The sequence below is a fragment of the Myxine glutinosa genome, chromosome 6 (assembly GCF_964187855.1).
Source record: "Myxine glutinosa chromosome 6, kmMyxGlut1.1, whole genome shotgun sequence".
Taxonomy (NCBI): Eukaryota; Metazoa; Chordata; class Myxini; order Myxiniformes; family Myxinidae; genus Myxine; species Myxine glutinosa.
The window spans coordinates 59630503-59657828 of NC_136266.1; the positions used below are offsets into that span (position 1 = coordinate 59630503).

General features: G+C 44.7%; 1 protein-coding gene across 1 annotated transcript in view; it reads right to left on the reverse strand.

Moving 5' to 3' along the window:
- PLBD2 (phospholipase B domain containing 2) overlaps positions 1-27326 on the reverse strand; it is a 75736-nt gene that overhangs the window by 29899 nt on the left and 18511 nt on the right. The window contains exons 6-9 of the mRNA XM_068120122.2: positions 20485-20579; positions 7388-7545; positions 6260-6352; positions 2291-2362 (exon numbers count right to left, since the gene is read on the reverse strand). Coding sequence (XP_067976223.2) covers positions 2291-2362; positions 6260-6352; positions 7388-7545; positions 20485-20579 — 418 coding nt within the window. The remainder of the gene's footprint in view (positions 1-2290; positions 2363-6259; positions 6353-7387; positions 7546-20484; positions 20580-27326) is intronic.

The window sequence follows — 27326 nt, forward strand, 5'->3', positions numbered from 1 at the left end:
GCCTGCACTTTCGCTGCTTGCTGCCGGGATCGATACACCATATGGACCGCAATGTTTGTGGCCGCCCACCATGGACCGCAGTCTTTTGCGGCCAAGCACCACCCGTCGATGGACCTATGGATCAACGTGGCACCTATGCCATACAGGTGAACCACTTTTAGTTGGCCCCCTGACGGCCACAATAAAGAAATGGACGCGGTTGGCGCCTTTCTTTATTTTTGAAAGAAGCCAGAACACCAAGTGGGCTCCAAGGCAAGACCAGCGGCAGAACATCGGCCGGCTGCGACACCACCGGTGACGTTGAACATTTTATTGGTGCACCGGATGGTGCTGACTGTGTTATGGGGTGGTGCTTTTGGTGCTTGGAAGGGGTGCTCTGCACATTATTAAAGGCCGTAAGGCCACAGAGCACTCGTGGGTTGGTGTATCGATGCTGGCATGCGTGCTCTCTCTATGCATAACATCTGCATGTGTTCCTCCAAAAACAGGTCCTGGATCGGTGTAAATATCAGCGTAGTCTTGTGTAAATAATGCTCCCTACTGGCTGTATGTTTAGTTTGAGAATTCTTTCCGCGATTCGGTTATCCTGTGGGTGTGTTTCTGTGAGGAGAAGGGTGCAACGTCGCAGGGGGCCATATTTACTCATTTGTGAACATCTGTAAAACTGTCGCACTCAGGGTAGAGTTAATAGTAGAGGGAACTACATCTGAGTGCCACACTAAAGTAGGTAAAAATTTATCGGGTCGGGACGCCCCGAGGGTAGAGAAGGGTGCAATGTTGCGGATATGGGATTTGGCCTCCATCCATATCCGCTTGTAAATATTCCCCTATTTCCCCAATACTCCCCAACTATCCCCAATCCCCCATTCCCTAGTCCCATTGTCTGTAAACAACACTCTGTAGAACCGACCTTCCCCTTTTTCCCCCATTAAATGTCGTGCCCAGGTTCACCGCATCTCACGTAGACAACTATAGGACATCTTGCTAGTTATTCTTAGTCTATGTCAGTTAAGGACTCGTTTCCATTAATTCTGACTCTTCGTTGCACCAGAATGTGATTGTATGGCACCAGTAGTGAGTTTAGGACCTCCCCATACCTCCTCCCATCTTCCTCATGAAACTACAACAACAACAACAACTACAACAACAGCGCGCGGGGAGTGTGCGTCCTCACTCCGGCTTGGTTAGCCGCCATTGCCCATGTGCTCGACGGGGTTACCAAATAGGGGCTCCCTGTCAGCTCCTCGTCAAGGGCGGAGCCCGGTAACCCCCGCACCCAATGGAAGCGGCGGACCGATTCCATCTGGGGCGGAGCTAACGAGCCGAGGGCGTGTCACTCCCCGCTGGATATAGGCAGCCACTTACCGGAGGTGACGTCAGATGCGCCCCCAGCTTGAAGAGAACCAGACGCCACCTCCAGCGCGACGATACCTCCCTGCATCTTTTGGAACGCGCTATCCTGTCCCTGAGCCAAGGTGCACCTTGTGCTGTCCAGCGACTATCTGCCCTTCCTTGCCATCAATCCCTGTGTGAGTCAGTCTTGTCCCGTTTATCTGTGGTCTGTCGGGAATAAGATAAGTGTGTCTAAGTGCCTACCTTCCTATGCTGTACCTCTTGTCCTTGTAATCTCAACGCTCTGCATACAAATATTATAACCTCCTCCGGAGGTCTTGAGAACTGTACCCCTGGTGTCGTGTCATCTAACCCAGCCGTTGTGTCCTTTCCTTAATTGATTTAGCATAGCGCGATTTGGCCAACGTTCGAGTGGAATCGGGTAAACTGTGCAGACGCGGTCATACCAAACCGCTCGGTAAACTAACATCCAAAACCGCGTCTGTAACAATATATATAGATATATATATATATATATATATATATATATATATATATATATATATATATACACATATATACATGCCTCAGTGTGCCAGGGTTTGCATGTCGAGTAATACAATTGATGGTGAGCTGCAATTAACTGGTGAAGGACAGCTGGCACTTCGCATAAAAAAGAAAAAAAACAGATATATTGACAACTCGATGTTCAGTTTTTCAAGACCCATAATTGTACAACAGAAAACTTCTGGATCACACTCAGACACGACAAGCGATATCATATATTAACGAAACGATTGGCATTTAACAAGCAAAGAATGCAGGTTTGTAATGAGCAAACACCGCAGCTCTCGGGTTCCAATGAATATTCCGTTGTTCGAATTTAATTAACGCTCCGCATTTCACCACTGCCAAGGTGGGAAGGAAAGGAAAAAGTACTTCAAAGAGAAACACTTACGGGAGGTTGTAACTGGCCCAGTATCCTTGCTTGTACAACTTGGATGTCATGTCTTCACAAACAACTAAGCCCCTGTAGAGACAATAAGATAATATTTAAATTTTATTTGGGTGAAACATGATCTATGCTGTTAGGAAAGCAATCAATTGCATTTTCTAACGATCACTTTGGAGAAGGTTGTTCAGAAACTCATACACACAACATCTTGGGTTTTTTTAAAGGGTCATTTTAGGAAATGTATGCTTTGTCTCCACAATAAAAGCCTGCAATTTATTTGTGCCACACAAAACTGAACCAATCGCACATTGTTACTCATCTTTCCGTGTCATTTAGAGTTAGTTTATGCCTTACAGATATGATGCAGGGTTAGAGCTTGAGTTCAGAAGTGAGAATGAGCCACACAGATGAGGCTGAGATCACCAGTTCTCAGGAACGCCGACGGTGGGATTTCTCAGGACTTTCAATAGCAGAATCTCTCACAAGATCAATGTTCCCTTGGTCTTTGGTAACACTTGGTGGGCGGCTACTGTTGCCTTTATTTTGATTTTTCACGCTTCCATGTGTTTGGAAGTGCTCCACAAACCGCTCAATTCTCCCACTGGAAGGCCTATTACGGGTGTGAACATTGTAATACTGACAGTATCGTTGGAGCACCTGCATGAAGGATTTTGTCTCACACCACAAATTCACGATTTTCACTTTTTGTTGCACAGTGAACACCATCGTTGACGTGCGGTCCTACTGACTACTTGTTAGAAATGACATACCATCATAACATGTAAGAGAAAAGAGTAGAGCATTAAAACGACAGAATTTCAGACTGATCAAATCGTCCACTTTTTTTTTTAAACACCTTGTATATATCTTCTTCTATCTATCTTATATATATATATAAAAGAAAGTTTTTGTTTGTTTGTTTGTCTGCACGCACTAATCTCCTGAACGGTGAAAGATAGGAGGAAACCTTTGAAACAAAAAATGTCGGGACGGGCCCCGGCAAGGTTATAGGCTAGGTGTCGAGGCCGGTCGAGGCCGCCTCGGCCGGGCTGGGCCCATTTCGCAATTAAAAGCTGAGCTGAATTATAGTAGTCAATCTTCTACAGCCACGAGTAAAAGCTGAATTATAGTCGTAAATTCATTCAAAAAGAACCCGGGCAACGCCGGGTGCATTCAAGCTAGTCTATAATAATAAACGGCAGTGTCCGTCCATCCGTCTGTCTCCTCCATAACTCCAAAACCATGAAACCTAGCAGCCCCAAACTTTGCATGGATACACCTGGACCTCCAACAGATTGCAATGATGAAAACTGGGTGTTTGTGTGTGTTATAACACCCTTTTTGAAGATGATTAACGAGGTGCTCATAAGAAAAAAAACCGAAAGAGGCTTACCAATATGGTGGCCTGCCATCTTGGTCAGACCACTGCACTTCGCTGGGTTCTTAAGCCACCATTTTGTTTTGGCCTACTCAAACATGCCTTGCCTTGGAAACACGATCGATTATATCATTACATAATTGAAGCATATCATCAAAATCTGGATTCAGATATGAGGATTGGATGCTGTAGAGTGTAGACTATATAAATGTCCAAATCTGGAGTGAAATCCGACAAAATTTACCATGTCTAGCAATTTTATAACTAAGTGTATATATTCATTTATTTAAGCGAGGCTGTGATTCTGCTTCTGGTGTTAGGTTTTTTTTTCATTTAACTTCATAGTAATTTTTAACTCAATTCATACTTCCATGGGATAGGGTATCACTCCACTGCATGCACCAGTGTGTGGGGGGGGGGGGGGGGGGGGAAGGTAGCGGCCACCCCGACCGGTACTTTGGGGGGAGGGAGGGGGGGGGAACTTTTGGTCGGCCAAACACCGCCATAACCACCCCGAGACACGTTTTTTGAATGAAACGTTTTTAGCAAATGAACACTTTTCGTAGTAGTCGGAACTGCTGTTAAGCTCAATTCTGCAGTTTAAATTTTGAAAATCGGTTTAGATTAAGAGTTTGTAGGGCATATCGCATTTTAGTTTCTAATCGTGTGCGGAAATGTATAAAATGAGAAATAGCAGACCTCCACATTACAGATCACGTGCCTCATTTATATAAAATATATAACCAGAAGAAATCAAATGAGTTATGGGCGTAGCTTCTGGATGATCTTTATTGGTGACAAGCTTTCGGCCAAATAGGCCTCAGCCTCAGCGAGCGTAAGTGGCTCAATCTGTGCCCTGCTGCTTCATCAAGTTAGAGGGTGCAATCTGTTTATTAACGAACTTAATATGGTCAAGAATAAACAACTTAGCATCATGATGTTATTTAGCACGAGCTCACAACTCTGCTTTCATTTATTCATGACCAGGTTTTGGAATAATTCGCGATTAGCGTATTTCAGAGGTCACATGACTCCTTTGCCGATCGTTGTAACATCTTAACAAACAGTTACTTTTCCACATCTGATAGCATATTTGACAATCGGAGCTCACCATATCTCACCAATTATATAGGTATTCGGGTTTAAATCTGAAAATGTTGGGCTTTTTATAAAGCATTGTATATATGGATCTACCCTTGTAGATGGCGGCCTAAGCTCACAAACAAGTAATGGCTCATTCGCTTGTATATACAATACATATATGTATATAATATCTACAGTGCATTCAGAAAGTATTCCGACCCCTTTACTTTTTTCACATTTTGTTATGTTGCAGCCTTATATGCTGAAATCGTTTAAATTCTTTTTTCCCTCATCAATCTACACTCAATACCCCATAATAACAAAGAGAAAACAGGATTTTTGAAAGTTTTGCAAATTTATTAAAAAGAAAAAACTGAAATATCACTGACATAAGTATTCATACCCTTTGCTATGACACTTGAAATTTAGCTCAGGTGCCTCTCATTTCTCTTGATCATCTTTGAGATGTTTCTACACCTTGATTGCAGTCCACCTGTGGTAAATTCAATTGATTGGACATGATTGGGAAAGGCACACACGTGTCCATATAAGGTCTCACTACTGCCAATGCATATCAGAGCAAAAACCAAGCCATGAGGTTGAAGGAACTGCCTGCAGAGCTCAGAGACAGGATTGTGTCGAGGCACAGATCTGGGGAAGCCTACAAAAACATTTCTGCTGCATTGAAGGTTCCCAAGAGCACATTGGCCTCCATAATTCTTAAATGGAAGAAGTTTGGAACAACCAGGACTCTTCCTAGAGCTGGCCGCCCGGCCAAACTGAGCAATCGGGGGAGAAGGGCCTTGGTAAGAGAGGTGACCAAGAACCCGATGGTCACACTGGCTGAGCTCCAGAGATCCTGTGTGGAGATGGGAGAAACTTCCAGAAGGACAACCATCACTGCAACACTCCACCGATCTGAGCTTTATGGCAGAGTGGCCAGACGGAAGCCTCTTCTCAGTGAAAGACACATGAAAGCCCACAGAAACTTGTTTCTCACAGTCTGAGAGTCCTTTAGGTGCTTTTTTGCAAACTCCAGGCGGGCTTTCATCTCATCTCAAAGATCTCAACATCTCAAAGATGATCAAGAGAAATGGGAGGCACCTGAGCTAAATTTCAAGTGTCATAGCAAAGGGTCGGAATACTTATGTCAGTGATATTTCAGTTTTTTATTTTTAATAAATCTGCAAAACTTTCTAAAATCCTGTTTTCCCTTTGTCATTATGGGGTATTGAGTGTAGATTGATGAGGGAAAAAATGAATTTAAACGATTTCAGCATAAGGCTGCAACATAACAAAATGTGAAAAAAGTGAAGGGGTCGGAATACTTTCTGAATACACTTTATACACACACATACATTGCAACACCATAATATTCACTGCAAATCCTCTTCCTGTACCTATAATTGCAATACTATACTCCAGCGCTGTATTTAGTCAGTTATTTGATTGAATATCAACTCATTATCCACCATACAACTACCTTCCAAATTCATGTCACACCCACTCACGGCATTTGTTCCAAAACAACGAGGACATTCTCAGTTGAAACCTTCCCAACTTTGAATGCCTTGTAATCCACCACCATCCACTGGTTGTTGTACCTGAATCAGGATGACAGACAAAAAAAAAAAAGAATTGAAAGGTTCAGTGTTGAAACTGACAAATTGAGAAAAAACAATGAAACAAATGAAAAGTCGTAGAAATTGGACTGTCCTTGCTATTCCACAGCAATGCATTTCCTCACACAATCACTTTCAACAACAAAAACATCTTTTTTTTTGTTTTTACATTTAATGCAAAATGCTTTCAAACACTGCAGAAAGAGGTTTTTTTGGACAAAACCTGAAATGCACTATGGGCACATGATGACCCCGCATCAGCCTCGGATGGGTGGTGCAACCATCCCGACCGCAAATGTGCGGTGCTTCTGCCGAGGCCGCAAACGCGTGGTGCCTCCCACCCAGGCTGCAAATGCGCGATGTTACCGCCTCTGCCCTGGCCACAAACATGTGGTGCCTCTGCCTAGGCTGCAACGTGTGGTGCCTCCCACCCAGGCTGCAAATGCGCGATGTTACCGCCTCTGCCCTGGCCACAAACATGTGGTGCCTCTGCCTAGGCTGCAACGTGTGGTGCCAGCACCCAGTCCATGGATGCACGGTGCCACCGCCCAGGCAGCGAATGCACTGTGCCACCGCCCAGGCAGCGAATGCACTGTGCCACCGCCCAGGTAGCGAATGCACTGTGCCACCGCCCAGGCAGCGAATGCACTGTGCCACCGCCCAGGCAGCGAATGCACTGTGCCACCGCCCAGGCAGCGAATGCACTGTGCCACCGCCCAGGCAGCGAATGCCCTGTGCCACCACCCAGGCCATGGATGCGTAGTACCACAGTCAGGGCCGCGGATGCCACCACCAGGACCGCGAATGCACTGTGCCACAGACAGGGTAACGGACGCGCAGTGCCACTGCCAGGGCCGAGGAGACGACTGGTACCGTGTGCGGAACCACCCCGGGGGACGTTGTGTGGTGCCACCTCCCCCAGCAAACCACTGTTACAACTGCGCAGTGCTGCTCTGGGCCACTTACAACCACGCACCGTTACACTTCCTGTAAAAAAAAACATGGTACTAAACTCACGTTCCACTGTTGTGCTGCTTGAAGATTTGTGCCCAATGACTCGCATTCCTTGCCATTCGATTGGCAACAACATTTCTCAACCATTCAGGAATAGTTTGTGGGGTTACTGCTGCCCACAACTTGGGGTTGTTGTTCTGAATCGTAGTTTCCATGACCACCTGTTGGCGTGTGAATAAGTTGTCAATTATGACAGTCATTGTCACTGCAGTGCTATCAGGATCTATCTTCTCCCTTTTTCAAACATAAAGTCTTTTTTAAACATGGTTCCAATTACCATCTTGACGTAGACTTCATTGAACAGCTCAATTAGATCAAATACAACATTCTTTTTTGGCTTCGGAAGCATTTTTTTCACAACTCGAATTTCCACACCTCCAAAAAGCGAGAGTATACTTGATCTATTATATACATGGTCCATCCCAAATATTTCTTCTTTGGTCTTAAGGAAAATTCATTCCACCAAATTTACACCGCTTGTGGAATCCAAATCAGAACTCACACCAAAGTAATTAATTTCTTCATTTTCAGGTTATTTTGATGTGTTCAGGGAGGTACTCAAGTTGTGCAAAGGAGTAAACAGAAGTAAAATCAGTGTTCCTGTGCCACCAGAGCGGAGGCCAGGGATTAGGGGCAATTTCCCCTCATGCCTTTTGCCAGGAGGGGAAAGGGAGGCATAAAGTGCCTCATCATGTCCGAAAAAGTCTGATGACATTGCTGAACAGAGAGTGTAAGAGGTTTCTAAAATGCATCATATCCTTTGACTGTCAATAATTTGTTCTCTCAAGACTTTCGGAGCCTTTAGGAGGCAGACCTCGACATTTCCTCAAAAGGATTCACCGATTCCAACTTGTCTTATTGTTATATGTTACCTCCCCAAACTCCAGTTACGGTGCCCCCCAGCCTCGAGAGGGAACGCGGCAGAAAGATTTGTTATTTTGAGTGTTCTAATAAGCCATGGTAAAACCACACCAATGCAATTGTGTAGAACAAAACAAGTAAATGTATTATGAACTCTCACATACACAACTAGAATGACACTCAGTAGAGAGCATACCTCTGCTTGGTTGGCCATATCACTCAATGGTGAAGAATCACTTAAAAAATTAAATAATTCTCATATCCAAATCCATATTCCGATCTTCACCAAAATCTAATTGATTCTTCCTTGTCACACACACAACCTGTCCAACAAGTTTTGTCCAAATCCATCCATAACTTTTTGAGATATCCTGATATGTATCATTTGTGCCACCTGATGTCATCCTACATCTCTGCCAAATCCATCCATACACACAGACACACTTCATATGCTACATCTCTGCCAAATTTCTTCCGAATCCTTCCGCAACTTTTTGAGATATTTTGTTCACAAACAAACTAGTCCAGGCAAAATAAGGTTTCACTTGGAACAAATTGCAACAGAAATTATTTCACCACAATGCATTTCTACAAGGTCCCCAGAACAACATACTAAAAGTCCCAAGCAATCCCAACATGGGAAATATGTCTAATTTGCATAATCCGATATGGCCACCAATCTGCAATATTTCTCTCATATAACGAATGATGCTCTGTCTATTGGTGACAGATACACGAGTTTCATTACAAAATCACCATACTATGCTTATATAAAGATGTTCAGCTAGTGAAAATTGCTGTAGTGATTGCTGTAGGTCTACAAAATGCTGGAACATCCAAGTCATACGATTAAACAGTTTTGTCATCCTCCTCTGTGAAATCTGGCAGTTCTGCATTGGTACAACTTGTAATGAAAATGTATCTAAGTTGAACCCAGGTGTTATGCTCTCTCTAACCACTGAGAGGCGTCTATAAGAACTCGGACGACCATCGCTCTGAAACATTCCTGTGACATTTAATCCATGACACGTAGACTCGAATGGTGCGTATACGTAGATGATCCAGGCTTGCTTGCATTGATTGATATTACTGAACTTTCTCCATGATTCCATAATCCTGATATATTGCATGATTGTATTTTTACAGGATGTTGCCAGAGATCGAATTGTCATTAAACCTACTACTAGGTCAAAGTTGTGGAACTGATTTTCATTACACAACTTGTACCATGACATTCCCCGCACACAGCACTGCATGTGAGACCATATTTTCTACAAGTACATCTTCGTGTATTGCAGTCCTTTTTACAGTTGCAGCAGATGACGTCCAGGAGTGCTGATGGTGCTGCAGCCTGATCTGTCAGTATTGGTAGGCAATGTCCATCTACTATGTGCCATCCCCACTCCAGTGGATTTAGATCGATCCCTTTCCACTGCTGTATTTGGTGTTACACACGAAGACTGTGGTATCTTGCAGCTGCAGAGGTGGGTGGCAGGGTCTGTGGCTCTACATGTGAAACATTCTTGGTGACCTTCTCACAAAACCGCTTGTACCATAAGGTGTCCAATCCTTCCTCCTCAGATCCTCCATACAACGGACACTAGTGCATGTTCTCCTGCCTTGGCGATAACCTTCTCCTCCATTTGATGTGTTTGACTGAAAACTTTAGCTTGTTGATTGAAGAAGGCATCGTTCATGATTTTTTTCAGTGCTAGATCCTTTCCCAAACCAAACAGGCGAGAAGTTGTATCGCAACCAAGAATAGCATGGACGAATAGCATACAGTCACATACATCACTGCCAAGCAAATTCTTTGATTGCTTCATGTTCCAAATCCTGTTCTTTCTTGAAGTTTGCTTTGGTTCTGGTATCAGGAACAAGTCATGTGCGTCCATTTCAGCATGGTGAATAAGAAGGATGAGTAAGTCCGTGTCATCTCCCACCAGGACAGTGTCTGTTGTTCGTGCAGAGACGACAGCTGTTTGAACAATGAACAAATCAGCATCTTGCTTCGCATGAAATGTATTGCACCCAGCTGTCTCCAGTTTGTCACTCAGATAAGAAATGAAGCGCTGTTTGTTCCTCGCATTGTTCAAGAAATCCTCTTTTCTGGATTGAATCACCATTTCACTCGCGAAGTGAACTGTCACACCAGTACAGGCTCCTGTTCTTCTCATGTGTGTGGCATCTTTCGTTGATGGGTCATTATTGTAGCCATCAAAGACACCAGTAGCATCAGCATATTTCTGTACAACATAGTTGGTGTATTGATCACACACATAATCAAAGGTAGAACCTCTTGGCCAGGGTAGTCTGTGAAGTAGAGCACCACCATCAAGGATGTACTGGACATTTTCAGTAGGTTCTCGTTGTTTCTCTGGGATGACTTTCCAGATAGAATCAGCAAGAGTTGCCTTATTGGCCTGCAGTGGAAGGGAGGAAGATTCCAACAATGCAGGAGGGTGACTACAGAGTTCATACTTGAACAGTGATGGAACATCTTCACAGCGTTCAGCGACAGTTATCAGCCTCTGGAATATCAGCTGTGGATCCACCTTCACAGATTCGCCTTTGATTTTGACAGTTGATCTTGTACCGAGTGTCTTTGCTTGATCAGCTTTTCGGAAGACAAACTCATCGACAGATTTCCCAACCATTGACGCGAGAATCCGTTCACCAACCTCTCTTGATCTTTCAACATTGACTCCTTCCTGAGCTGTCATGCCATTTGCAATGTTGAGCAGTGTACTGTTATTAACAAATGGGTTTCTCTTTTCAAGATAACTGATAAGGTCAAGGGTGTCGCTGACATCTCTAGCTTGTCTTGCTGATGATATGTCCTTGTGTTGGTCACTGGTTTCATATGACACACCACTGAGCTTTTGCATGGCATCATTGATGTTTGCACACGCTGGCATAGATAGGACCCACACCAAGCGCTGGGTTTCTGTCATCCCCGTTCCTCTTGTAAGTCCCCCACTTGTCCTAACACTTCTCATGAGCACTTGTTCAATAATGAGATCGGTCGACAATCCTGACCAATATCTGTCGCTGCGTCGCACCACATGGTATCCCTGCTCAAATTTCTGGTTGACTTCTGGGTGTGTCTCTGGCAGATTTAACATCATTTGAAGATAGATATATGCAGACTTTGCATATAGTGTGTGTCCAGATGCTGCAAAGTATGGTAACATTTCACGTACTGATTGGAGATGCATTTTTCAATTGCCTGTGTGTTCAGCCTTGAGAAACCTCTGTAGAATGTCTACCATTTCCATATATTGTACCCAGAGTTCTGCGGTCCGCATTGGGGTCATTATATCCTTCTTTTCCTTCAGTTTGCTTCGAATTCTGGTCCAGACATCTGCCAAACACACGTTTTCTACAGATGTTGTAGAGGAAACTGCATTGTCATATACTTATGCTGCTATGGTCAAGTCGGTTGTGTCAGAATGTTTTCCGACATCATCACCTGTCATCACTTCATCAGGGTCCTCTGCTTTCATTTTGGATGGCACTGGTACATTGTATGTGCTGGACAGAAGGATGGTGTTCAGTACAGCATCTACTGGTATGTGACCAAGGACTGCTCTGGACACAGCCTTGCCAGTCAACGTGTGGCTCACGGTGTTACTAGCGTACACAACCTCAAGGACTTCTTCCAATCCGGAACCTGCCATCAGATGCCCGATGCTACCCAGGAAACTCATTTCGCGGGTTTCCATCTGTGCTTGACTCAGAACAAAGGCAACATCTTTCCATTATTCAAGGTATTACATCACCATCCTGAAAATACAAAAGTACATAATTAGAGTGTTATAATTATTATTTCATTGCTATTACTAACTTCTATAATTGCAGATTGGAGGCCATATTGGATTATGCAAATTAGACATATTTCCCATGTTGGGATTGCTTGGGACTTTTAGTATGTTGTTCTGGGGACCTTGTAGAAATGCATTGTGGCAAAAAAAATTCTGTTGCAATTTGTTCCAAGTTGAGTGAAAAAATGTGCTAGATTGCCTGGACCAAACAGACAGACAAACAGAAAAACAGACAAGTCAGGAGACGCCGATGGTTCACGAGCGAGCGGTATTCAATGACAAAGGACGGACGGACTACAACCGAAACAGGCCCGGACAGGCCAGGACCGGAAAAGTCAAAACAAAGGTTACTGACCTTGAAATGGGATAGAAAATAATGTATAATCTGTTATGAGGTTAGTTAGCTACACAATACCGAAAATTCGGTTCGATTCCGACAACTTTGAAACTTTGACCATTGTGACCTTCAAAGGTCAAAGGTCGAAGATTCTGAAATTTGTTGCAAAACTTGTATTTCATGATGTATGTGATAATATAAGATCATGTACGACATTTCACCCTATCAGGAAGCGAACAATGTAATAAAACCATCAAAAATCGACTTTTCTAAATTTTGTGACCTTGTGACCTTGACCTTGGGGCGAAAATGAAAAATCGAGCTCCGTGGGGCTAGACATATGACATTGGCCTAACCAAATACCGAAACCCCTGTCAGATTCCACCAACTCCCTCGGAGAAGATGTAGCTTGAAATCGATTACCCCCTAAAAAGACATCTTTTTTCGGGCGTGGCTCCGCCCACAATGGGCGCAATACGCCCACTCTAGGCAGGACACAACTAGATCATGATATCAACCTCACAACCAAGTTTCATCAAGATCGGATGATATCATCGGGTAGTTATGCTGCGGACAGATAGACAGACACACATATAGACACACACCCATGACGAATATAGTGGTCACTCTGTTTGATAACTCGTGAACCAATAGGGGTGAAAACATAACCTCCATCCACCGTTGGTGGTGGAGGTAAGAATAACACTGTTAAAGAAAGTACCATGAAAATATCACTTCCATCTCATGAACAATACACAAGATGGTACCATCATTCCCCAATACTCTCAAAGCAATAAACGAATCCCCACGCTGGGTGAAGGGCGAAGTCGTGCAGAATGGCAAGAACAATAGGCAGGTATCGGCACGGCTATGAACGAGGAGTTTCTTGGGAAGAGTTCGGGCAGATGGCGGCGCGGGGTAACGAACCCCCAAAACATGAGTGTAATTCACACCCCACGTCCACCAACGATTAAGCCGATATGGAAACCAACGGCGATCAACACGATGTCGATATGGGAATCCCAACAACAAAACACGATGCATCAGGCAGACGGCCTCTTCGAAGTAAAATGGCAGATTGACCTGTAATGCAGGCGCTTGCTTTCCCGCCAACAATAGTTCACGCTTGGTACCAAAACCTGAGACGCAGGCTTAATTGCAATCGCAATATGGGACAATGTCGCACGCAATCCCCTTCATGGGAAGCCTAAATTCATTTGCGACCAATACTGAGGAAGTCCGCTCGCAGCCTCTATGCGACTCACGGCTGTCTCTTTTCCCCGCCGATTTTCCTCTCTCCTCCTCTTCCGGTTTCTTTGCCGCATTTTTTCTTTTTCCTCCACAAACATTTCTTTTTACCTTTTACTAAAGTTATCTCCATTTCACACAGAAATCCTAACAACAATATTACCTGAAACTAAAAATCCGACAAATATATAATAACAACAAAGGCGGAAGTGACGAATCTGTAACACACGATATTATTTAGTAAATTTTCACTGCCATAATACATCGCAAGATCCAGGCAGTGAATGAGGCTACCCACAAGCCTACAGCTACCACAGAGTTACATTGGTTAGCAATAGCGCTTTGTGGTGCAAAACCACCAATCTATATGATTGATAATTCTCAATATCTCGATTAATTAATCTTTCCGCACATGGGCGAGATCACTATTGGGGACCGTTTGGTGTGCAACAGTAAATTTGTCTCTTCGTTCAATTTGAGGCCGAGATTTCTTCTTCGATTTGCAACTCGTTCTTTATCTCCACACATTTATCTATATATATAAAACAGTTTGTGTGTGTGTGTGCGTGTGTGTGTGTGTGTGCGTGTGTGTGTGTGTAATGTTACCGATAGACTCCGAAACGGAGAGGCTCACGTCCTTGATATTTGGCATAGACATGGCCATTGAGCCTGGGACGAACATGGCCGAAACAATATTTGACGAGATCCATATTTTTTATTCATATTTACCTCAGCGCATTTCAGCGAAGTACCCGCTAATCTCAGCCAGTGCGAGCAGCTCGCTGATTCGCTCAGAGCGATCACGTGATGTGACCATTGCCATTCACTCCACATAGGTGGAGATGCAGTTACCGGGCGCCATCTTGGTTGGCATTCGATGCTGGGCGATGGTGATTTCCGTCACACGTTTGCACGTAATTCAGAGCGAAAAGTGATCGTGTTTTGTGTCGATTTTTGTCGATTTTGTGCGATATGAATTAAATGTCTTTGATAGGGACCGGTAATTCCGCCAGGGGCGCTGCGCGCACTATTTACGTCACGCTGTGCATGGCACTCTGTGACCGCCGTTGCGGTGCAACGCTTTGCGGGCAAATCGTTTTTATGCCATGGTATGCCATATTTTGGACTTAACCACTCTTCATGACCGATCATGTGACATCTGCACACTCATGGCTACCACCGAGACGGATCCTGGTTTCACGTGAGTAATATTTACCATATTTGCTCGATTTTTTAAACCGATGCATGCAAATATCGTGTCTATACCACACCTAAAATATTTTTTAGAAAGAATAAGCACATCTCCCCTTTGAAAGTGCCCCCTGAAGTGTGTCCAGGTGGAATTTCTAAGTCGTAGGTCTTAGCAACTCTCAGCAATCTTTTACCGCATGGATTTATCTCGAGTATTTACTAAACTGTGCTAAGTTGAAGTTGCGTACATATTTCAGCAGTTTTCAATGTAAATCGGTGTAATGTAACCTCCCCCCTCCCCCTACCCCACCCCTACTACCCATCCCCCTCCCCCCTCCCCCCTCCCCCCCTACCCTCCACCCCTACCCCTCCCCCTCCCATCCCCCTCCCATCCCTCACCCTCCACCCCCTCCCCTCCCCCTCCCCAGCACGCTGGAGTCCAGCTGATCCAGTATATATATATATATACATACATATATGTCCTTATAACTTTCATGCTCTGCTGTTTCTGCTCCCGTACCCTTCGGCTTCTGCCACTCCTTGAACTTCTTCCTCTTCTCGTCAATCCTCTTTCCAACTTCATCATCCCACCACCATGTTTCCGAGTGCCTCGGTGGTCCTTTTGTCCATCCACATACCTCACCAACGGCTCCCAAAAGACTATAACCTCCATATATATATATATATATATATAAATATATATATAGGTTTTATCCCTATCACTCAATGGTGAAGAATCACTTCAGAAATTAAATAATTCTCGTATCCAAAACCATATTCAGATCTTCACCAAAATCGAATCGATTTGTTCATGTCACACACCCAACCTCTCCACCAAGTTTAGTCAAAATACGTCCATAACCTTTTGAGATATCCTGCTATACAGTATATCGTTTTTGGCCCAATCTCCCAATGGTGAAGAATCCCTTAAAAATTATAGCAGCCGGATCCGAATCCAGATCTTCACCAAAATCTAATCATGTCGTCCTTTTCATATACCCAACATCTCCACCAAATTTCGTTTGAATCCGTCCACAACTTTTTGAGACATCTTGTTCACAAACAGACAGCCAGGGGTGAAAACATAACCTCCATCCACCTTTGGTGAATGAAAAAGGAATGATCGTTTTAAGGCCATTTTTCCCCACTAGAGCGGGGGTTAGCCTTGCGGGCTCCATGACAATCATGGTTCCCTGTTTTGAGGCAATGTTTTTATGGCCGGATGCCCTTCCTGACGCCAACCCTTGGTCACGCTCTTACGATGCGCAGGGATACGGTGTACCTATTTTAAATCGGGGTACACGCCGTGATCATTCATCCCAGCAAGCTGGTACTCAATTTGCCGACCTCGGAAGGATGACAGGCTGAGTCAACCCCCCTGGCGTTAATTCAACGATCGACCGGGATTCGAACCCAGGATCCTAGGATCCCAAGCCGGCACCCTAACTGCTAAGCCAACACCAGGCTACCACCTCCACCTTTGGTGAAACAAACAAAAAAACCTTTGCCGGCGTGTATATCTGCTGGAGTCCAGCTGTCCACCTTTGGTGGTGGAGGCAAAAATTTCTACCATTTAGATATTCAAAAAGAAGGTACACTACTGCCTTTGTTGGTCTTTTGTGGTAGCTTGTTCCAAAATCTTTGTGAACAACCAACAACAACAACATGCATTTTAAGGCCATTTTCCCTGCTAGAGCGGGGGTTAGCCTTGCGGTCCCCATGACAATCTTCTCCATCTGGCCCTATTTTCTGCATCTCTCCTTGTTAACCCCCTTGCTTGCATTTCTTCTTCCACCATCTTTGGCCAAGTCTTTCTCGGTCTTCCCCGTCCTCTACTTCCTTCTACATTCATTTCCAACACTCTTCTCAACCAGTCACTTTCATCCTTCCTCAACACATGACCAAACCATCTCAACCTGTTCCTCTTCACAACATCAATCACAGGCTCTATTCCCATCATTTTTCGCAATTCATCATTTGTCTTCCTCTCTCTCAACGATACTCCACACATCCATCGAACCATTTGCATTTCCACCCCTTCCAACCTTCGTTGCTGCTCTACGTTCATTACCCATGTCTTGCTCCCAAAAATCATAACACTTCTCACACATGCAGCATACACCTTTCCCTTCAGCTTCAACGACACTCCCCTCCTCATCAGCACGCCACTCAGTTCCCGAAACTTCTTCCATGCACATCTCACTCTAGCAACCGTTGCCGAGTCTGATCCACCTTCTCCATTCAGCATGTCTCCGAGGTAGCAAAATGTTTTCACACCTTCCAGCTTCACGCCGTCTCCAAGATCCAACTCAACATTTCCTCCATCTGCAGCTCCCTCTGTGCACACCTCACATTTGAATGTAGCTGCCACACTGGTTAATGACCCTCTCAGACCACTACATTTTTGATGAACCCACTCAGCGCACATTGTACATTGAATGGAGTTCACTCTGACACCCTTCCTGCACACAACACAGGGCCACTTCCCAGTTCTTTCCACCTCACCACATGCTTTACCACTTGCCATCACCTTCGTCTTTCCGATATTCACCTTCAGACCTTTTGTCTCCAAACATTCCTTCCACTTGTTCATCTTTTCCTTCAGTCCATCCATACTTTCCGCAATCAACACCAGATCATCTGCATACAACAACTCCCACCGCAAACCCTCCTTTACGTTCTGAGCCAGCACCTCCATCACAGCTACAAATAGTAGTGGACTTAGTACCGACCCCTGATGCACTCCCACCTTCACCTCAAACTCACCAATGTTCCCGTCCTTCGTCTTTACATCTGTGCGCGCTCTTTTGTACATTGCCATCACAACTCTGATCAACCATTCCTCCACTTCTAACTTCCTCATTGCCCATGTCAATACTTTGCGTGGAACCCTATCGAATGCTTTCTCCAGATCAACAAACCCAAGAAACAACTTCTTCCTCTTCTCCATGTACTTCTCCTGCAACTGCCTCACAATAAAAAGCACGTCTGTCATTCCTCTTCCTGGCATAAATCCAAACTGCATTTCGTCGATCTTCGCTTTCTTCCTTATCCTCTTCTCCAACACCCTTTCCAATACCTTCATTCCATGCTCCAATAACTTTATCGCTCGGTACGAGCCACACTCTAGAGGGTCACCTTTCCCCTTGTATAGAGGGACGAGGGTACTCAGTTCCCAATCCACTGGAATGCGGCCTTCTTTCACTGCCAGATTACAGATCTCTGTCATTCTCTTCACACCCCAACTTCCTGCTGCCTTCAACATATCGTCCACAACTCCCGTCGGCCCTAACCACTTTTCTACTCTTCATTGCTTTTATCGCTTCCTCAACTTCCCTCTCAGTTATCTTCTCTGCCGGTCCTAAAACTGGGTTACTCTCTATGTTGCCATCTCATTCATTCTCTGTATTCAACAGCATTTCCATATATCTTTTCCATCTTCCTTTAATTCCATCTGGGTCCACAACGATTTGTCCCACTTCATCCTTCAAGCAACTCACCCCCATCACATCACACCTGTCTTTCGCTATCTGCTTTGCAATCCTGAATACTGCTCTCTGACCCTCTTCCGAATCCAAGCGTTCTCCGAACATTTTCCTGCATGCCTCCTGCGCCTTTGCTACCTCTTTCTTTGCAGCCTTCTTGGCTGCCTTATAACTTTCATGCTCTGCTGTTTCTGCTCCCGTACCCTTCGCCTTCTGCCACTCCTTGAACTTCTTCCTCTTCTCGTCAATCCTCTTTCCAACTTCATCATCCCACCACCATGTTTCCGAGTGCCTCGGTGGTCCTTTTGTCCATCCACATACCTCACCAACGGCTCCCAACAGACTAGCTTTCATTGACATCCAATCACTTTCAAGCTCAACCACATCATCCTCGACCCGACTCAGCCTCTCTTTTAATGCCTCCCTTACTGGCACCTCTTTCAACCTCCACACCTTCATTCTCGGTTGGTACTTCACCCGCCGAGCTCTCCACGCACCTTTCACCCTTATATCGCAGATAACCAAGTGGTGCTGTGAAACAGCCTCCTCCGCCGGGATCACCTTTGTGTTCCGGAGGTGCCCCCTATCTCGCCTACGCACCATCAGGTAGTCAACGGTTATCGTCGACCCACCTGACGTGTATGTAACAAGCTTATTATCCTCTTTCTGGAACTGATTATTACAAATCAACAAATCAGCTCCATCAGCAAACTCCAAAATCCTTTAACCTTCTCCATTTCTCACACCATATCCGTAACCCCCATGAACTCCCTCAAAACCATCCATACTCCTTCCCACATGTCCATTTAGGTCTCCTCCTACCACAACAACTTCCTCATCTTTCACGTTTTCCATCAGCTTCTCTATCGCACACCAGAACTTGTCCTTCTCTTCATCGCTCCGACCAACCTGCGGAGCATATCCCGAGATGACGTTCACCAAGAGCTTTCCAATCATAATTTTCACCATCATCAACCTATCACTCACTCTCGTCACACTCACCACACTGTCTACAAACTCCTCAGAAAACAGGACACCAACACCATTCACGCCCTCCAGGCACCCTTGCCACACAAACTTGTATTTCTGTCCCTGCCTACCCTTCACCATTCTCACACCACTTCCCTTCCATCTCGTCTCTTGCACACAACATATGTCCACTCTTCTTCTGACCAATACTTCCACCACTTCTCCTGATCTCCCTGTCATTGTCCCTACATTCCATGTCCCAAACCTCAGAAACCGATCTCCACTTCGGGCTGTACCCTGCCCATATGTAGCTGTAATTGTCATGGTTCTCTTTTTGAGGCAATGTTTTTATGGCCGGATGCCCTTCCTGACACCAACCCTCTTAGTCGTCTCTTACGACACGCAGGGATACGGTGTACCTATTCTAATCCAGGGTACACACTGGGAAACGTTTAAAACATGGAAATTCTGGGAGTGGTGGGGGGTAGGGGGTGGGGGGGGGGCATCACGGCTGCGGGGGGCCCGTCAGCACCACGCCACGTTTGCCCGGTCAGCACCACGGCGGCCCGGTCAGCACCACACCCTTGGAAAGGACTTTGATGCACGTCGGCCCGGTCGGCCCAGAGCCTGGCGCGAAGTCCAAGGACATCAGCACGTCATCCGAAAACAGCTCCGGTTGGGGCGAACCACTCGGTCAATGGCGCGAACCAGGTCCCGACACGCGCTCAGACTGCAGCGAAGATTTATGTTCCAACAAGACAATGACCCCAAGCATGCAGCTAAAGCAACACTGGAATGGCTTCAAAGCAAGAACGTGAAAGTCCTTGAGTGGCCCAGCCAAAGCCCAGACTTGAATCTCATTGAGAATCTGTGGAAAGATTTGAAGATTGTTGTTCACCGATGCTCCACATCCAACGTGACAGAGCTTGAGCAAATCATGTAACCCATGGCTGCAGCCAATCTTTGTGAACAACCCTCGTAGGTAAAAAAATTTTTAGACTTTGCCTTTTGCCTCACATCTACATGTCTTCACACTTTGATTCGATCAATACGAAGAACAAGTTGATGAGGGATGTAGAAAGGAAAGAATGAAACACAAAGATTAAAAGTTTGTAATGAATGAAAAGATAAAGTTTGATGCATTAAGTTGTGGTGGTGGGTCGGTAGAGCAGAGAAAGTATTCACCAGGCCACTGCTAAGCACGTAGAAATCATCGATGGAATAGGTGACACCGGGATATGAGGTGAATGCTTCGACGTGACCTGGTGGTGGTTGTCCATCTGTGCAGACACAGACACAAGAGGGTGCACACACACACATGCATAGTGTTACAATCAAAACTTACTCTATCTACAAATGTGTACAGTCATGGCCAAAACGTGGCCAAAACCAAAACGTGGTCTATTCAAACTGGTTGAATGAGTGATATTTATATTGCAGGCACCTGCAACTCACCATAGGTGAGTTCAATTCCCAATTAAAGGAGAATCACCTGCTTGAAATCTAATTATTTCTCACAACTTCTAAAAGGTGCCAATAATATTGTCGTGTCCCCAGGGTTAAGACCCCTGGGTGATGAATGACCGAACGTTGTTAACTCCGAGGCGTATTTCGAAACTTGACGGGATTGTCCTCGGCGCGCGCGGGAAAGGCGCGATGCCTTATATAATCGGGAACACAAGGGATGAATCCGAACCCACAGAACAAAGAAATGAAACAAGACAAGAAATGAAATGCACAAATAATGGGTTTATTATAAATAATTTCAACCCAGGTAAAATAAATGCGACGTAAAAACTATCGTCCTACTTGAGACGTCTCCATATCAGACTCAGTTACAGACAGGGGAATGAGATAAAAGGAAATAAATGTTTGTTGATTAGCACTCAGCTCTGGCCTCGACGAGCACGTTGGAGGGGGTGGTCGACGAGAGGACCATGCGTCGAAACGCCCAACAATGGTGCTGGTCAATAGCGCCAGCACGTTGAGCCGTGCAGCAGGCAGCCAAAACGTCTCCCGCTTGATCCCGAGCCAGCCAGCACAACACGGTCCCCAGCTCCAATGCCGCATTCTTCAACGCGGTGAGGGCTCCACAAAGTTCACCTCCGAAAGCGCACGAACTCCAGCCACAGCCGTGAGCCGGAGACAAAAAGCATCCGCTCGCCATGAAGCCAGGACCAGAAGAGGGCGAGAGAGGGGGAAACGCACCCTCCCCTCTTCTCGCCGACGTCAAACTCGAACCAATCCCCACGTCCCACCACTTCAGTCCATGGCCATGACCAATCGTTCCCTTTGCGGCGGGCCTCACGGCCTTTCTTGACACCCATCGAGAATGTTTGGGGGCGGGGTTCCCTTGCTGATCGGCAAATGTGCTGGGTTTCTGTGGGGCTTGTTGGTGTGGTTGTGGCAATGTGCCGATTGCATGGCTGGCCGAGTGAATTTTATAACAAAGGGGAAAAATCACAGGGGGCCAATTGCACACTGGGGTTTATTAATCTTATGCCCTAGAACGAGTTAACACAAAAGCCACGCCCCTTATGGCGACATGCAAACACTCTTGACCTGCACGTTTACCCTGCTTATGTACATCGAAATGGGCTTTCTATGCCGCGTCACATGGTCCATGCTAAACTATACATTCCTGACCACTGAGGAATTTCATCTCCTACCCCCACAAACATAACAATATTGTCCGGGCCATTTTAGAATTTCTGTGTGGAATAAGCTAAGAGTTAGTAATTTTGTCAGATTTTTACGGTGTAGCCCATAGGGAAAAGCCATCTAGAACAGTGTTTGTCCGTCTGTATGTATTATGTATGTATGTACAGTCACGTGAAAAAGTAAGTACACCCCATGTAAAGTTTTGACTTTTTCAACATATTTCAACATACAGCTATTTGATCTTCATTTCAACAATATTGATAGATAAAGGTGATATAATATAACAAATATCATGAAACATTTACATTTTGTAGTCCATTGTATAATTTAAATAAACATAAATGCAAATTTCACATGTGGAAAAAGTAAGTACACCCCTACATTTATCACTACTTCAAATACCTAAAATTAGAATTAGGTGCACCAGCTCAGGTGCAAATGATTAGAACATCGTTAGAGAGGATCTTGGAGGAACCTGTCTTATTTAAACCTCAGACAATTAGTTTGGTTTGCTCTTTGTTGTTGAAGTGTGCGGCGTCACCATGCCAAGATCAAAAGAGCTCTCTGAGGCCTTCAGAAAGAAGGTTATAGATGCCCATGAGTCTGGGAAGGGATTTAAAAAGATCTCCAAACAATTTGAAATCAATCATTCGACTGTCCGGAAGATCATCTCCAAGTGGAGAAGATTCCAAACAACTGCCAACTTGTTCAGGCCAGGCCGCCCCAGCAAGTTCAGCCCGAGAGCAGACTGCAAGATGCTGAAATACGTCTCTAAGAACCCCAGAATGTCATGACGGGACCTACAGGTAGCTCTTGCCACTGTTGATGTCAAAGTGCACGAGTCTACCATTACAAAGAGGCTGCCCAAATTTGATCTACATGGGAGGTGTGCCAGGAGGAAACCTTTGCTGTCCAGAAAGAACATCAGGGCAAGACTAAAGTTTGCCAATGAACACCTAGGCAAAGACCAGCACTTCTGGAACAATGCGCTCTGGACAGATGAGTCAAAGGTAGAGCTATTTGGCCACAGTACCAGAAGACATGTTTGGCGAAAACCAAAGACAGCATTTTACCAAAAGAACCTGATACCAACTGTAAAGCATGGTGGTGGAAATATTATAGTTTGGGGCAGCTTTGCTGCATCAGGGCCTGGGCAGCTCACCATCATAGAATCCACTATGAATTCTTCATTGTACCAGAGGGTGCTTGAGGATAATGTGAGGCCATCTGTCGGAAAGTTGAAGCTCAACCGAAGTTGGACCTTGCAACATGATAATGACCCTAAACATACCAGTAAATCCACCAAGGAATGGTTGAAAAGAAAGAAATGGAGGGTTCTAGAATGACCAAGTCAAAGCCCGGATCTAAATCCCATCGAGATGTTGTGGGGGGATTTGAAACGAGCTGTGCATGCAAGATTTATCCCTGGTGTTGGGCTAGCGGCTAGGGTGCCGGTTTAGGATCCTAGGATCCTGGGTTCGAATCCCGGTCAATCGCTGAATTAACGCCAGGGGGGTTGACTCAGCCTGTCATCCTTCCGAGGTCGGCTAATTGAGTACCAGTTCACTGGTAATTCCCTGCTTGTCGTTAAAGGTGGCAAAAAGGGTTGGCGTCAGGAAGGGCATCCGGCCGTAAAACATTGCTTCAAAAAGGGGACCGAAAAACAACAACAACCACAGTTCCCGAAAAAGGCCAACCCCCGCTTGCGGGGAAAAATGGCCTCTAAAGGTGGTTTTGTGCATGCAAGAAACCCCTCAAACATCGCACAGCTTAAATAATTCTGCATGGAGGAGTGGGCAAAAATTTCTCCCAGTCGAAGTCAGAGACTGGTAGACAGTTATAAGAAACGCCGACTTGAGGTTGTTTCTGCCAAAGGGGGCAATACCACCTATTAGAGCCAAGGGTGTACTTACTTTTTCCACATGCGAAATTTGCATTTATGTTTATTTAAATTATACAATGGACTACAAAATGTAAATGTTTCATGATATTTGTTATATTATATCACCTTTATCTATCAATATTGTTGAAATGAAGATCAAATAGCTGTATGTTGAAATATGTTGAAAAAGTCAAAACTTTACATGGGGTGTACTTACTTTTTCACGTGACTGTATGTCCCCTCAAACGTATACCCCTCAAACGTTACGTCTCTTTTTTTTTTTCTTTTTTTTTTTATATACATAATCGAGGCTCGTGAAAGAGCTAACATTTTTCACACAAACAAATCAAACAGACAAACAAACAAAGTATATAAAAAGGGGAGCGGTAGACAAGATGGGGAGAGAAGGGGTAGCACATAAACACAACATTTGAGAGCAGGGACATTTCATTTGATTTGAGACAGAGCATTTGAGAGTAGAGTCATCAGCAAAGAGATAGAGAGGATTTTCAAGAGAGTCAGAGAGATCATTGGTGAAGACCAGACAAAGCACAGGGCCCAAAATGATCGCATGGTATGTCTTTAAGTTTAAATTGTTTCTTTAAATTGTTCTCTCGCAACAAAACGGTACGTATAAGCCTTAGGCTTTATGCCTACCCTTTGGGCCGCTTCGGACAAATTAAGCCCAGGTTTCTTTATACAGTAGTATATAGTTTCGTTTTCGTAAAAGTAACAATAATAATATAATAAATATGACCATAACACTTTAATTCCAATGTCGTGAATACAAAATTGATGGAATAAAGCGATGTATGGTTCATGAATCAGTGATAAGCGGTGTACGGACTAAGAACCGTGGAAGTAAGGATTTAGCCTCGGTTTTTTGATCGCATGTTATTAACCCAACCCTTGTGAGGTATATAGATTACAGTAGATCTTCCCTCAGTTCTGTAAGTAAAACTTTACTTCACGGATGTCGGGGTTCCTCCAAATTTCTTTGTTTAATATTATAAACAGCATTAGTGACTGTTTAAAAAGCTAATCATGTGCGTTTGTGGTTTATAATATTTTACAAGCCCGGCTACGCCGCTTTCGGTCCTGTTTTGTTTTGTTCCACTGAAAAGCAAAGAAATACATACATGGATACGAAAAGACTTTTTTATTTCAACAATTTTCTGGAAGAAGTGGTGCATTATTTGAAAAAAGTGCAAGGGTGCCAATATTTTTGGCCAAGAGTGCATGTACAGTGCATTCAGAACGTATTCATACCCCTTCACTTTTTTCACATATTGTTATGTTGCAGCCTTATGCTGAAATCGTTTAACCCTCATCAATCTACACTCAATACCCCATAATGACAAAGAGAAAACAGGATTTTAGAAAGTTTTGCAAATTTATTAAAAAGAAAAAACTGAAATATCACATTTATATAAGTATTCAGACCCTTTGCTATGACACTTGAAATTTAGCTCAGGTGCCTCCCATTTCTCTTGATCATCTTTGAGATGTTTCCACACCTTGATTGGAGTCCACCTGTGGTAAATTCAATTGATTGGACATGATTTGGAAAGGCACACACCTGTCTATATAAGGTCTCACAGCTGACAATGCATATCAGAGCAAAAACCATGCCATGAGGTCGAAGGAACTGCCTGCAGAGCTCAGAGACAGGATTGTGTCGAGGCACAGATCTGGGGAAGCCTACAAAAAAATTTCTGCTGCATTGACGTTTCCCAAGAGCACAGTGGCCTCCATAATTCTTAAATGGAAGAAATTTGGAACAACCAGGACTCTTCCTAGAGCTGGCCGCCCGGCCAAACTGAGCAATCGAGGGAGAAGGGCCTTGGTAAGAGAGGTGACCAAGAACCCGATGGTCACTCTGGCTGAGCTCCAGAGATCCTGTGTAGAGATGGGAGAAACTTCCAGAAGGACAACCATCACTGCAACACTCCACCAATCTGGGCTTTATGGCAGAGTGGCCAGACGGAAGCCTCTCCTCAGTGAAAGACACATGAAAGCCCGCTTGGGGTTTGCAAAAAAGCACCTAACGGACTCTCAGACTGTGAGAAACAAGATTCTGTGGTCTGATGAAACCAAGATTGAACTGTTTGGCCTCAATTCTAAGCGTCATGTCTGGAGGAAACCAGGCACCGCTCATCACCTGCCCAATACCATCCCAACAGTGAAGCATGGTGGTGGCAGCATCATGCTGTGGGATTGTTTTTCAGCAGCAGGGACTGGGGGACTGGTCAGGGTTGTGGGAACAATGAACGGAGCAAAGTACAGCGATATCCTTCATGAAAACCTGAAACAGAGCGCTCAGGACCTCAGACTGGGCCGAAGGTTCACCTTCCAACAGGACAATGAACCTAAGCACACAGTCAAGACAACGTAGTAGTGGCTTAGGGACAACTCTGTGAAGATCCTTGAGTGGCCCAGCCAGAGCCCTGACTTGAACCCAATCGAACATCTCTGGAGAGACCTGAAAATGGCTGTCCACCGACGGTCCCCATCCATCCTGACAGAGCTTGAGAGGATCTGTAGAGAAGAATGGCAGAAAATCCCCAAATCCAGGTGTGCAAAGCTTGTTGCATCATACCCAAGAAGACTCAAGGCTGTAATCGCTGCCAAAGGTGCTTCAACTAAGTACTGAGTTAAGGGTCTGAATACTTATGTCGATGTGATATTTCACTTTTTTCTTTTCAATAAGTTTGCAAAACTTTCTAAAATCCTGTTTTCTCTTTGTCATTATGGGGTATTGAGTGTAGATTGATGAGGGAAAAAATGAATTTGAACGATTTCAGCATAAGGCTGCAACATAACAAAATGTGAAAAAAGTGAAGGGGTCTGAATACTTTCTGAATGCACTGTGTATGCTGGATGTGTATATGTGCTGTATGTATAACACCCTTAACCAGCATATGCCACAAGTCAGAAAGAGAAATAAAGTCTGGTGGCCAAGCATGGAAGAATACATTCAAGTACATAATAAATTGGTTTGCACATCAGAATACACCTCGATGCATATCAGTGCATGGTATTTTGTGTAAGAACAGAGGTGCGTACGTCACACAACACAGACGTATAGACACCTGTGCTAAATCAGCAAGTCCTGCAAAGGTCCTAACCAACTGTTGGTACCTGCCACACATCAACCTTGTTTAGGCATCATTACACAGTTAGAGGTTTCTGAACTGTCGCAGTGGAAAAAGAAAAGATACAAAAGTGAAAGTGCAACTTCCAGCTTCAGCTGCAGGTGTACAAAACCTTCAGGTTGACCTACATGGTGGGGGTAGCAGTGCAGCAGCTGGCACTGCATTTAGCAGTGGGCAGGAATGTGTCTTTCACAGACTTGAACGAAGCAATGAGTTACATGTGCACATGTGAATAAGAGAGTGAGAGTGAGAGTGAGAGTGAGAGTGAGAGAGACACACACAGACACAGACACAGACACGTAATGTCAATGAAGAGATAGGGCAGGAGG